This window comes from Zonotrichia leucophrys, chromosome 4 (assembly GCF_028769735.1).
Source record: "Zonotrichia leucophrys gambelii isolate GWCS_2022_RI chromosome 4, RI_Zleu_2.0, whole genome shotgun sequence".
Lineage (NCBI taxonomy): Eukaryota > Metazoa > Chordata > Aves > Passeriformes > Passerellidae > Zonotrichia > Zonotrichia leucophrys.
The window spans coordinates 39,438,227-39,452,291 of record NC_088173.1 but is presented as its reverse complement, the minus strand read 5'-3'; the positions used below and the strand labels follow the sequence as shown (position 1 = coordinate 39,452,291).

At 36.7% G+C, this 14,065-nt stretch overlaps 1 protein-coding gene across 1 annotated transcript in view; it reads right to left on the bottom strand.

Annotated features, from left to right (window-relative positions):
• Positions 1-11,456: 11,456 nt before the first annotated feature.
• Positions 11,457-14,065, bottom strand: part of EDNRA (endothelin receptor type A) — a 32,881-nt gene continuing 30,272 nt past the window's right edge. The window contains exon 8 of the mRNA XM_064711234.1: positions 11,457-13,310. Within this exon, the coding sequence (XP_064567304.1) occupies positions 13,170-13,310 (141 nt within the window). The 3' untranslated portion in view covers positions 11,457-13,169. The remainder of the gene's footprint in view (positions 13,311-14,065) is intronic.

Genomic DNA, 14,065 nt, shown 5'->3' with positions numbered 1-14,065 from the left:
AAAGGAGAAAGAATCCTCCTATTAATTTTCTTCTGGATTTTCCATCTTAAAAAAGAAAGCAGGGAGTGTAAAATGTTAAAGATTCCTAAAATACTTCAATGTCAGTGTAGTACAGACAGTGCTTCCAGTTGTAGTGATTAAGTGATCTAATGAGCTTTTTCTTTATTTTGAGTGATTGTCTAACTGATGCATCAGGCTGGCATAGTATTAAATATAGTCTTTGCAGTCATTCCTTTCTAATTCCAGACAAAAACCGAGTTTTACTGGAAGTAAGTTTTGGTCACATGTTTTCTCAGTTCTTTACCCATCAGTGTTGCTAATTGTCTACTAGAACTGGAAAGCAGTGCTGCAAAGTTTTGTGTATAGTCTGAAAGGTGCCAAATCTACAACATAAACCACTTGAAAAGAAAAAGGTCTCGGTCAATTAAAACCTGTCAACAGCACAACTCTTCTTTCTGACCAGCAAGATTTTTTTCTCTTTCTGAGAGCCAAGAACAAAGTTCTAATAATCTGAGAGCCAGGAATTCCTCCATTCTCATTCTGATACTGACTCTGTTGTAGCCTATAGCAATTTATCACAATTTTTTGAGTATGTAAAATAGAAATATTTGCCCGGGGCAATATGAAGATTAATTACTTAATATTTATAAATTGTTCTGAAAATCAGCATTATGCAGATACTATGATTATTTCTGAGCTCTGGATTCTAATCTGGGATGAGGCCCAGAAAAGGACATAAACAACTGATGCTCAAGTCAGGTGGAATTTAGATGCCCTGGGTCAAAATTGCAGTCCTAAAAATGTTTACATATCTGCCACAATACCCTGAAAGTTCATAAGGTTGAGTGGAAGCACCGGCGTTTTTTATTATGAGGTGCATTTTGTACTCCAGTGGTGCTTATTCGTGCTCTCAGAGGTACTTAGGGCCTAATAGGACTGAGCAGCTTTGTAATTAACTCAGGCTAATGCCCAGTAGGTGTCCAGAAATGCGGCATTCCTCTGCATCTCTCCCTGGAGAGTTCAGTCCAGTAGGTGAGCTCTGAAAATGCTGGCCCCACTGTGGAAAAATATTTCCCTTCAGACTGTAGCTCCATGTTTAGCACAGACAGAAATGCGGATGGGGTCTGGGTTCAATTCCCTTGTCTGTGTCAAATGGTCCAGCTCCTCTTTGGACCATGCTTTAGTCAGCAGGCAGAAGACGTTTTGGAATGTAGGAAGGATTCTTTCCTCTTCAATTCCACTTGGCAAAAAAATACTCACTAGTCACTGTCAGTGTTTCAGTCTTGCCATTATGGCACTATTGGTGAAAAAGAAGAATTATTGTGAAAGTTTACAGAAAATAGGAAAATATTCAGTTCTGGAGAAGTACAAAAACAGTTGTAGGAGCTGGGACTAGAACCTAGTGCTCTTCAGTGCACCAAATGAAAAAAATTTCCTCCATGCTCTGTATAAATACCCTAACCTCTGGATTCAGTTATGCAGATGAAAATCAGATGGTGTGGTACTTGGCTGTGCAGTGCTTTGTCTTCTTCCAGATCTGTCTTAGGTTTGGCCATAGGGATCTGTCAAATATAGAAGGACCAGACTCTTCTTCTCTCCCTTGCCTTGTTCCTCTGTTTCTCTCCAGCCTTGTGGTCAGTCCATAAAATGAACAGACAAGAAGAATAATCTGAGCCTGACCTTTTTCTCCAGAAGTCAAAGAGAAAACTCCTTGTGATGCTCATTAAATTAGAATAGGGCTCCAAGTATTAATGGAAGATGATTTTTTGGAGAAGTTTCTTGTACAGTACCCATTATGTAAAACTCCTGCCTTTCTGCTCCAATTTCTCAAAACTGCTATTGCCACCAAGTCAATGCCTGCCTCAATACTTTGAAACAACGTAATTAAAAAGCAGTTTTATAGTAATTTAAACTCAAATGCTCTGAGATGTTGTAATTAATGTTAAGTGACTGAAAATACAGCTAAAAAGGAGGAAAGAGAAAAATAAATAGGCTTTTCTTTCCAGAATACATGCACGCTTGTGCTTTATCCTAGCAAGGATATATTTAGCAAACATATTTGTAGCAGCTTGTGTCTATGATAAGGCAATCGTTGTGGCACAAAATTTTGAAGACAGTTTTTACTTTTTGAGAAATGTTGGTATAAAGAAACACAAAGAGTTGGAGATACAAATGGACTAATCCCTGCCAACATGTAAATAGTGATGTGACTGCAAGAAAGTCTTCACACTAAATACATTTCTAAACATCTACAGATAGATAACTATGAGTGGAAAAAAACCCCAGTTTTTTAATAATCAGCAAAAACTGTAAACTCAAGCATTTTTGTTTGAACATGATAATTTTAGAGGCTTTTTTTTTCCTGTGCTGCAGCCTAGAAAAATCCATGAAGCAGACTGAAACCCCCTGAACTGGGCCCCTGGAAAAAAAAAAAGGAGCTTTTCCATATTTCAAAGTGGCTTTTTAGGCCTCTCGAGTCTTTCTGGCACATCATTCTCAGACCCTTATGGACTGGGATGCTGCCAAACAGCTTTTTTCCCACAAAACTTTAATAAACTTTGAGTGCTGGACAGAAGAGTAGTGCAATTCCCAAAGAGAGATTTCACTACAGGATTCCAAAATGTGTACCATATAGAAGCTACCCTCTGAATGAACCCAGCAATACTTTTCCTTGGATTTCTTACAAATGCAAGAAATGCAGTTCTGTGTCTTACACTGGTTTTAGCATTTTGCATTTTTCTTACTACCAATATGATTTCTAACATTGTTTTATAAGTTAGACGTGCTTATTCTAATGCAAGGATACTTTAATTTTTCCAGACATGAAGCCATACTTCTATTTACCTACAACCACATGAAAATACTCCCAACTACAAAGTGTTTAGACACAGATGAAGAAATTTACACAAGGTGACAAAGAAAGAGCTACAGCAAAAAGATTGCCATTAGTCACCTCAGACTCCTAGTCTGTGCTACAGCTGCTACTCCAGTTGTGGCAAGAACACTGAACCTGATTGTTTCAGTTAATTGATAGAGTGTTTATACATCAATACACTTCAATCATTTATGCAGCAGGGGATCATTATCACGAGCTTGGTCCTGTTTTCTGAGCCAGCATTCCCAGGTGCATGGGAGCACTCCTGTGGATTTGGCTGGAAGTTGCTTTCATATAATTTAGAAAAAAAATTGGGTCAAATTTTTAACTCCGTTCTGAAAGAAGACATTGACTCACTTTGTCATTTTCTGGTCCTTACCCTGCTCACTCAGGCAACGCTTCCACTGACCTCCAGGAAGACAGTTTAGTGTGTAAAGCAGCAGTTAATTCCATTTCAGAGTGAGCTTTGCTAGAGTGAAGGGAACATAAGTACTTCACCCCAAAAGATAAATTCACAGAGGAATACCCATCATTTACCCAAAATGTACTGGTTCTCTCCTCACCTTGATGAAGGCTTGGGCACTCTACCAGGGAAGTCTAGTTGTGTCCTTACACCCTTCTTAAGAGGCCTGCTTTGGATCCTCATGGGTGACAGGAGGGTCTGGCTCAAAATATCTGCTTTAGGTTTTTAGATTCTTTTCATCATTAGCACAGAGGCAGCTCATACACATACAAAGGAGCTGGTCAGGAATGTGTTAATTTTACATGGAGAGTAAAACTAATCTGTTTTTATAACATGAATTTTTTCCTGTATGATTTCTTAAACAATTGCTTTTACTGTTGAAGGGCCTCTCAAGTAATGGGCTTGTTCACTCCCTAAACTGTATGCTACCAAAACAGAATGTTTTAAATCACAGTTGTGCAGTCTGAATGCAATTATTTCACATATAATCACACTATAGTCACAAATTAAATCCTTACCTTGTGACACTTAATATTTCCATGTATATATCTCCCAAACCACTTCTCTTTCTTGATGCCTTATTTCAGTTGCAGGCACATCACATACTTGGTGATCACAGTCACCTGGAGGTATGTTTCCATGATTCCATCTTCCCATTAGAGAGTAGCTTCTGATTATCTTTTCTAGATGCATTCTTATAATTTTCTACAAATTGATGCCATTTATCTTCTGTCTATATTTATCTCTTTACAGCTTTATTCTGTTCCATTATGTTATTATAAAATTAAATTGATTTACTTACTTGTTTATAGCAAATCCTTTGTTTTCTAAATCCCTTTGGCTTTTTTTTAAAGTAATACTTCTGAAAGGTGTCATGCTGATTGTCCTAAAGCATAAATACTCCAGCTCTTCTGGATCATGGACAGTAAAGACAGACCTGTAAACTCCTATACTGTTAAATTTCACACATTTCTTTATTCACACATTTCAAATTTGACTTGAAAGGGCCTTTTAAAGCAGTGTTTGTATTAGTGAAATTTCTAATGCAGCACTCCTGCCACTCCACAGATAATATATGGTTTGGGTTTTCTTTCCTTTTCTTGTAAGAACGCAGTTTTGGGACAAGAAGCTATTTTGTATTGGATTCCTCTTAAAGGCTACACTTTTTAATTGGAGTCCAGAAGAGGCTTTGTGATCTAGACCTTTGTTCCCTTCTTAAAATTCGTAATGCGAATCATGACTGCCAAAGCTACACTCGATCTATTTCTGAATTAATTAATTTGGGTACCTCTAACCATGAATTGCAGTTGCATGCCATAATGTTTGCTGTGCTGCTGAGCAAAGTTTGGGCTCTCTAGGCTGAGCTTTTTGTCTGCATAGTGGGATTAAAAATACTGAATCTAGATTAAAATTTCTTTGGCTATATCTCTATCTGTAGTTTGACAGCTCTGAAACAAATCTACTGCAAATTAGGCATCAAAATCTTCTATAATATGTGCATCTAAAAGTTCAAAATGCTGTTTATTACTCTTAGTTTAGTGTAAAGGCTGCATAATACCTTTTTCTCCCTTGATTGGTTATGATTCTGAAGAATCTTTGAGAGAACAGTCATGGAAAAGTGATAGAAAGCTATTCCTAAAGATGGAAAACACCTTCCAATGCAGTCTGTAATTGGTTTTCCCTTGTTAATTTCTCACTGTTTCCTATAATCACCCGCACTAAAACTGTCACATTCTGATTACTTCATCAGAAACTACCTGAAAAATTCGAAGTACGTTCACATAGGAATTTTTGTTATAGGGTGCTAATACTTAAGGCCAGTTTTAGGCATGGGTAACACTAAAATCTGAAGTGGAAGCAGTCAAGAGCATAAGTTAATTCATCCTGCTTATTGGCAGCAATAAGTTAACAATAAGAAAGGATCTCAGAGAGAAGGACAAGATAACAAAAAAGATTTCAAGGGCAAACTGTAGGCAACAAGTCATAGAAATGGGAATTTTCAACTTCCAATTTCTTTATCTTGTGCATTACATTATTTAGAAAAAATTTCTCTTAACTTTGAATTTCCAGAGTCCTCTGGGTTCTGTAGTTTGTATAAGGAAAATTAGTTAACACTGAAAATTTTTTGCAGATTACTGCTCACCATCAAACTTGTAGGACTAAACATTATAAAGTTGCATTTTTAATGTTCCATAAAATTGTTATGCAGCCTATATTGCCATGGGCTTGCAGGGCATAGTTTTGAAAAAAATAAACTAACGTATTCATACAACAGGCAGTTAAAGCAGCATTTGGAACAGACTTTCAGTTCCCTGGTGAGCCCAAAATTGTTCTTGAGTTGTATTGTTTGTTTATTTGGGTTGGTCACTCCTTTCCATTTTCCATCTTGGCACCCACTCTAACAAGTTGTTGCTACCACATCTGGAACTGTTAACCAGTTCTGTGGGTACCATGGCAAGTCAAAGTAGCCTCACTTGAACTAAGACACCAGCAGTATCTTAAATTAGTTGTCTGTGTTCAGTTTTGAGACTCAACATGGAAAAAAGTAATCTACTATTACCAAGTGGATCTTTGTAAGAACTGTATCAGGTTGGCTTAGCTAGAGAGCACTCCTTTTCTTGTGACATCTAATTATTTTTCATGTAATACATTTTCCATAGTCTTTTACTTCATTTGGTTTTTTTGCATGCAGAGCAATGCTTATGGAATCACATCCCCATGGCAAAAAAACTGCAAAGTGGAAATGGCTGTACATGAGAGCTCGTATATGTTGTCTGATTTATCAAGAGTTCACTTATCATTATAATGCAAGGATTCCATATCTCCAGAGTTTGGTACCTCCTCAATGTTTCTCACAGGCAGCTCCTCTAAGCACTGACTGGTCCTGGTCCTTGCAGCAGCCATCTGACTCCAGATCCCACCAATCCACTCTTTTATAACACTGTTCTTATTGGCTACAGGTGTGGCCTGTTAACATCAGGCCTGCTCCTGATCTTTAGTAATTGGTTCAGCTGCAACTCTTTAGGGGATAAGATTACATTCTATACCACCTTCATTTAACCACACTGTATCCCCCTACACTTATACAGGGTTTAGTTAGAGCAAGGTTTGTTTTCCCAAAGCTTAGAGAATACATCCCTAGAACAGCTAAATATGTAATCAGGACATGATATTTTCTGAAAAGAGGCAGATCCCAAAGGCCTGCATATCAGGAGAATTGTAAGGGTTTTGAGTTTGACTCAGCAGGATAAGCTCCCACAGATATTTTTGTACATATGGAATTCTTCAGAAATACAGCGTGCTACATCCCCTGCAGTAATAAATATTGATCCATGCTTCCTCTGACACAGGATCACTACATTTTTAACACATATGTGCTCATGCTATAATATGTCCATGTTGATTTCAGTGTAGGCCAGAATTGGTTCAGTAAAACTGATCTGCATAATTGCAGCAGGCATGTCAGGGATACATAGTGTGAGGATATTCCAGCCAGTGGTCCCTTCCCAATATTTGCCTGAACAGGGATGAGGACACATCAGTAAGAACATTGACATAGATTATTCCATTGATATCTGTGCAATAACTGGTTTAAGTAAGAGTCACATCTTGGAGGAAGGACAGGCTCAGGACAATACTCTGGATTTTCAGAATATCAATATTCTACAATGGAGATTGCTCCTCATTTTTCCTTTTCTTCTATTCTGTCTCTGTTGGTGTAATGGAGTGAGGGGAGAACATTGTTGCCTCTGACTTCATTTATTAAACTGATTTTATGGGAAACAAAATGTGCTGAGGTTTCTTTCTTTGAGGCTTTCTTTGTTTGAGGCTTCCCAACCTGAGCATATGACTTGATAATTTCATAATTATTCATCCAAGCCCCACAGAATCTTTTACTTCTCTCCTGCTTAGCTGCAGTGGGCTTAGTCATGTTGGCACAGTTACCATTCCAATGGGCTCCATCACAAATTCTGACTGAAATCCCAGTCCTGCTGAAGTCAGTAAGTTCAGCACTTTATCCCAAGTTACTGCTTGAAACTTGACATTACTTTATTGTCTAGTTTTCATTTTGATTGAGGTATTATACTGCTGAAGTAAATGGAAGAGAAGATTTGTTGCGGGGGAGCATGGTGTATATTATTAATGTACTTTATATGGAAGAACAATCACTGCTTAAAGTTCTGCCAACAAATGCTCAAATGATATGTATATGCATATATATTCTAATTTATACAAACGATCATAAAAAAGAACTAATTCAACACTGCATTCCTTGATTTTGGAATAGTCCTTGGTATTGCTGTTGTTGCAGGTCATTTGTGGTCACGAAAGCCGTGCTAGATATTATGAAAAATGTTAGTCACAGATTTTTTTGCAGTGCAAGAAGGCAAACTCAGTAAGCATCTCCCTTTCTTCACAATTATCTCTGAGTATGAGGTGTGTCTTGAAACTAATACTTTAGAGAAACATTGCAGGGAAATCAAAGAATCTTGCATTGGAGAGTTACAGCTTCCTAATCCTCAGAATTTACATGTATTTTATTTAATGGAATGTGAAGATTTATTGCCCTTGCAGTATTTTATTCCAGCTCATGAAATGTGGAGTTTCTCATTCTTGTAAACACTGCTCTCTCCTGAATTAGCAAAAGTGGTATGCTTTCTTTTTTATCTATTAAGAAAGCAATGTGTTTTCCACTAGTAGTACTGAGCTGTAATCATTTGTCCCAAGAGTACTCTCTTAATTTTGCTTCTGTATTGGAATATGCTGTGTATATATATCTGGAGATGAATGCTTCATTAAAACTGTGTAGATATTGGAAAGAAAGCTAATCCAAATTTATTCTTTATTCAGAGGCAATACCAAAGAGACCACTGTACAACAATTTTAGAGGGGGAAAGGCAAAAAATCTTGAGACACAGGCGTTTTAATAAATATGAAAAGTGGCTATGGAATAGTACGGTGATGGATTTCTAATCTTCCCCTCTGGTTAAAACATGTTGCAGGAGGTGTGTTCTCTTGGAGAGCTTGGACATCCTTCTCATTAATTGTTCTCGTTGCTTGATTCAGCAGCTTCTCAATCTATTTGCTCCCAAGGACTAAGACAGTGAGATTGAAGTAAAGGCCTTATTCTGAGATGCACCAAATCATTAATTTCAGAGCAGTTGGCAGACACTCAGTTACTCACAGAAATGTGGGCAGAGTGCTTCTGAAATTAAGATTGTTTTGGTTTTTTTTCCTTACCAGTTGTAACACTTACTCTGTTGAGCTTTTTTGTTGTAATAATAAGCTACTGTAACTAACAGGACTACAAGGCTGTGACTCAAGTGTCAGCTCAGTTCAGAAGAGTCGTGTTTGTACAGGGGAAAAGTGATTCTAGATGAGATAGTAGGGTTAATTAATTTCATCTTCCTTTAGAGAAACTGGAGATGACCTACATTTTTTTATTTAATTCATATCTTCCTTTCCCACACTTGGACTAATGATAAGCTGTATTTCTTTTAGAGCCACATTTTAAACATGCCTGGGTTTAGTATCTTTTTTTTTTCCCTATGCAACTTGAGAGCTGTTTCTGGTCTGTGAACTTTTTATATTTTATATCTTCTTTTACTCTGATTTAGGAGAATTGCCTTTATTTAGTCTTTGAAATAGTGAGGAGAGTAAATTAAGAATACTTTGTTGAGGCAATACTTAGCAGCATTGATTGCATGAAAGAAACTTTGCAAGGCAATGTTAGCACGCTGTCCCAGTGTTTCTTCTAACAAAAATGTGTGCTTTGCCTCAGGGACATTTGAGCAGGCATCTCTTCATACAAATGCAGCAGAATTTGAATTGGTACCATGTCTACTCACACACTGAAACCCATAAGGCTGCACAGAGTCAAATTATATGGTAACAAGATTGCAGTAAATATGTAAGTGATGAAAGAGAGGCATATAAAAATAAAATATAGAATAAAAAGAAGCAGCAAGTAATTCCGTGAGCAATGGAACTTACAAATACTGGCTTCCAAGAATGTGTGGGTTGTGGTTTGATTCTCAGATGTCTTACAAGTTGCATGCTCTGATCAAGGCTTTTTCTACATCTGTAATGTTTATAACATCTTTCTATCAAGTGAATTTATTGTTTTGCACAAACTACATTTCAGAAATTTTCTGCACAGAGAAAGAGTAGAATTTTCTTCTTCCTGCCATCCTGTTGAAATTCTCTGTAACTTCATAAGGATGATAACTCTGTTCTGTAAAATTTATTGAAATTGAACAGGGGGGTTGATAGTTGGTTTGGAAGGATGGAGGGACAGACAGGTAAACACCTGAAAATTACTGTATTAACATGAAAAAACAAACATATTTAGATATGAGGGTAGCATAGGTATCTTTTCTTAGAACCAAGCTAATAGTTTTGTAAGGTGAGATTTATGATGTACTTTTTTTAATGCACAGGAGCTGGCTAGGTCAGGTCTGAAGTACAGAGTTTCATATGTAAATAAATAAACACAGACATTGATATAAGTGAAAAACCCATGTATGCTGTCTTCTTGAAGCAAATAAGTATAAAATATACCAAAGAGGAAATGTTTAATGAGGGAGTTTGAAAAAAAAAAGCATATTGAAAACAAAGAGAACAGCTGTATTCTAAAACTAAGTTAGGTTAAGAAGTGAGACTGTCAATGAAATTTTACACTAAGTGGTCTGACAAAAGTTGGGAATTCTGAAGTCCACAAAAAAAAAGATGAATGTGACAGTTAAATGGATTTTGATTATGATGAACAGACAATAAGTTTATGAAGTTAATTTGAAGTTTATGAATTAGACCCTGTTATCTGCAGAGAAAAGCTAGGCTTAGTTCAGTTGAGATTGATGCAAACAGCAGGATTAAAAATGTCTATAAAATAAAAAGAATGGAAGGATATTTGTGGAAAGTTGTACTGATGTAAAAGAGAAAGCAACTTCTGTGTGATACCAGAATTGTGGAATACTTTTGTTGGCTCTTTTTGAAAGTCAGCTTTTTCAGAATTGAGGGTAGATACTGTACCAAGAGGAATATTTACCATTCTCAGTGTGAAGAAGAGAAGAGAATTTAAAAAGTAGAAGTTTTTCAGAAGCATTTTCCCCTTATCTCTGCTGCTGCCACATCACAGCACCCTTTGTTCTTACAACTGGTTTGTGAGTGGGAGCAGCAGCCACCAGTAAAAATACAAAAAAGCAAACATGGCAAAAAAGAGTGTGAGACCTCCCAGGACCTCACTTGTCACTGTTATTTAAACTCTCTCTGTTCTTCCACAGGCTGGGGAAATGGAATGAGGGTCACCAGTTAGTTTTTGCAGGCTCTGATCCCTAAGTAAGCTCACCAAAATAATTCTAAAGGGTTCTAAAAAGTACCTCTCACTTCTTTTAGATAATTTACCCTCTTCATTAGTTAAAAAGTTTTGTATTTTTTATGCTGCTGCTTAGGTCAGTCAGCATTATGAGGAGTAGGAAATTAGTTTTTCCATCTAGGATGAGGTGGTTTGAAGGATGCTTTATGTGTCCTGTATCTCTGCCACATAACAGAGCCAGCTCTTGGGTTTAAGGCAATAGATGTTGGAAACGTTAATCCTGGAAGGAAAAATTTTAAATTTTCATAACTCACAGTTTGCATCAGTACTTGTAAAGCATAGAAGTGACCCATTTCACAGTCTGAAACTTTTGCAGGTAGATGGGGATTTTTTGGTAGAAAAACACTAATCTGACCTAGATTGTCTCAATTGCTTACTGTCTTTTGTAGACAGGTAGAAGCATTGTCTCTGAGCAATCACATTACTGGGCTGAATGTGCATGAAATTTTTTTTGTTCATCTAGCCATCAGGTAAATAGCAGAAAAGGGGAATGCACACAAAACTTTCTCATGCCTTGAAATAAAGGAGGAGCAATTCACAACTTAAATCCATTCCTCATGTATTTTTTCTGTTTACCTATATCACCGCCACAATACATTCAGTCAAAGCAGCAGGGAAGATTTCAGGATGTAAAGAGATTCAGTAACTCAGTTTTCTCAAAGGAGAGCATTGTCACTCATTTACTATGATTTCTGATACAGTTGGAAGATGAAATGTTCTAAGTAAAATTCAGCCAAGTCTCATTCCATACCATGCTCTTAGGCTCTACCACAGAGCACTGTCAGAAGACTGTATTTAGGTTTATAACATATGAACATAGATTTATATGTATTTATACAGGCATATATGTCACGGAGACAAAAGCACACAAAAAATACACAAACCAATTTAAAGAACCTTTTTTTAAATATACTTCAGAAGATTTGTGTGAATGTAAACATTGGGGAAACTTGTGCAGCAGAAGTCACTGTAGGCACTAGCATTTTGACCTCTTAAATAAAACTATGCAGGATTCCGTCTTTCACTGGAGAGGAAACGGATGTTTAAAAATTTGTGGAATTTTGATTACTGCTTCTTAGCCTAGCACAAAAGATGCTATAAATTGCCTAAGAGATTTGTGCATGAGACATATTATATATGACACCACACTATTGAGTTCCACCATTTAATGAAAGGCTACCTATTAAAAATTTTTATAGGCAAACTGAAATCTCTTGCCATGTAGCCTTAATGGATGGAAATAATAAGGAAACCATCAGTTTACATATATGCAAGCAATAGCTTCTATATATATTTTAATAGCATTTGTATGGTTAACAATACAAATGATAATGTATTAAACCCCATTAAAATCTTTGAGTGTTGTGTAAGACAGAACTCTGTAAGAAATAAGGCACAAAATATCCTTCTGCACATCCAACTCTTACGGACTTCCACATTTCCACACTCATTCTGACTGTAACATCATGTTCAAAATGTGAAAACAGATAGCTGCTCTGGTAATAACCATATTCTCAGAATGCTGTGGACAGCTTTAATAAGGTATCACTATGTTCCACTGACCCTCATTTCAGTTTAGATTTAATGCAGCTATTGTCTAAATAGATTAAAAGTTTCATATAGTTTAAGAATTAACATGTCAGGTTAATAAAAACACATTGTAAGGTGCCCATCTGTGAGCATCTTCCATTCTTTTTGCTGATACAGACTATGTTTATTTTGTACAGAGCATTACAATAAATAACACAGTATAGTACTGTATTATTAATACCTCTTTTTTTGGTATTAATCTGTGCTTAAGTGCCAAATGTTGATGCTGTTTAAATGGTCTCTTCCTATATTTGAACACTGAAGTGCTACAAATGTGAACTGCCCAGATAATGTCCTAATCCATTGTAACATAGGCAGAATGCTGGTGTGGATCAAAACATTTTCTAACATAAACCTGAAAAACAGCAACAACAACAACAACAACAACATGCAAAACAAACTGGTGTGTGGACTTTATCCACCACAGAAATAGAACTTAAAAGACAAATGGGCAGAGAGAAAATATAGTCACAGATAGATTCCATTTTGATATCTTCTCAAAAGTTCCAGAGTGATTAATTCGAGGTGACAATCAGGTAAAAAGATTGCATTGTACCAGTCACAGACACTGGGCAGTTCCTGCCTGCTTCAGAAGAGCAAAACCACCTGTACAGTTCAAGCCAGTTTTTTGTGTCATAATCACATCAATATCCTTTTCAGACGCAGAATTACCATCCAGTGGATCTCAGTTCACAGGACATCACAGCTACACTCACTCCATCTGCTCAGTCACCTCTAGAATTAGGTACAATGGTGCACATGTCTGAATTCATTATGAAACAGTCACTGGGCTTCCTGTTGTAATAGCTTTGTAGTGACTTTTGTTTTCCTGTTTCATTCTGAAATGGTGTGAGAGTCCTTAATTTTCAGTTTATGCTGTCTTTATGGCTGCTTCGGTCTGTATTGTGATTGTTTAGTTCTTGGTTTTTCCACTGAATGCTTGTTCCATTCATGGGCACTGAAGTCACCAAACTCTTAGACTGGGAGCAGCAACAGCAAAGACATGACTGAAAAAGAATAATAAATAAATAAATAAATAAATAAATAAATAAGTAAATGTTAAGACAAATCTCTCAGTTCTATGCAGATTGCCAGCCATATTTTTCATTCAGAAATGACAGATAACAGATTCTAGCTGAAGGGAGTGCTAGCTATATTCAGGGAAATTTTTATCCTGGAACACAAATGATTGCTGTGATTGAACATCACAAATGCAGCAAATTGGGCCCAGCCTGTACCTCTTATTTACAAAAAACTTTCACAGTATGATAAGGGAAATTTTTTTCACTAAGGTAAAGAGATTGAGAACTTACAGAATTCAATACATATTGTTAGGTGCTGGGTTGATTTTTTTTTCCCCCCTCTTTATCATTGTGCTTGACAAACTTAGGGATCAGCATGCTGCTTAGCATGGAAGAGAAAAGAAAAAAATTCCCCAGCCCATGACTTAGGTCTCCTCTCACATCTTAGAAAAAGACAAAATTATTTTGGGAAAGGTTCAGTAAATATAATGAGGTGTAACATCTTGCATAGTTAGGAATAGAAGCTGATTTCTTACTTATCATGTGGAAGTGCTCCCTTAAAATAGTTTGTAAATCTGAGCAGGCTACAGACAAACAGGTATTCCCTAAGTGTAATAATTCTTCACATTTTACTCAGTAGTTTGGATTCTGCCTGTTCTCAGACTTAAAGTTTAGTGGTACAGTCCTGTCATTCTTTGGTTTTCATTGCAGATAAAGCTATTTCAGTCTTCCATTTCATA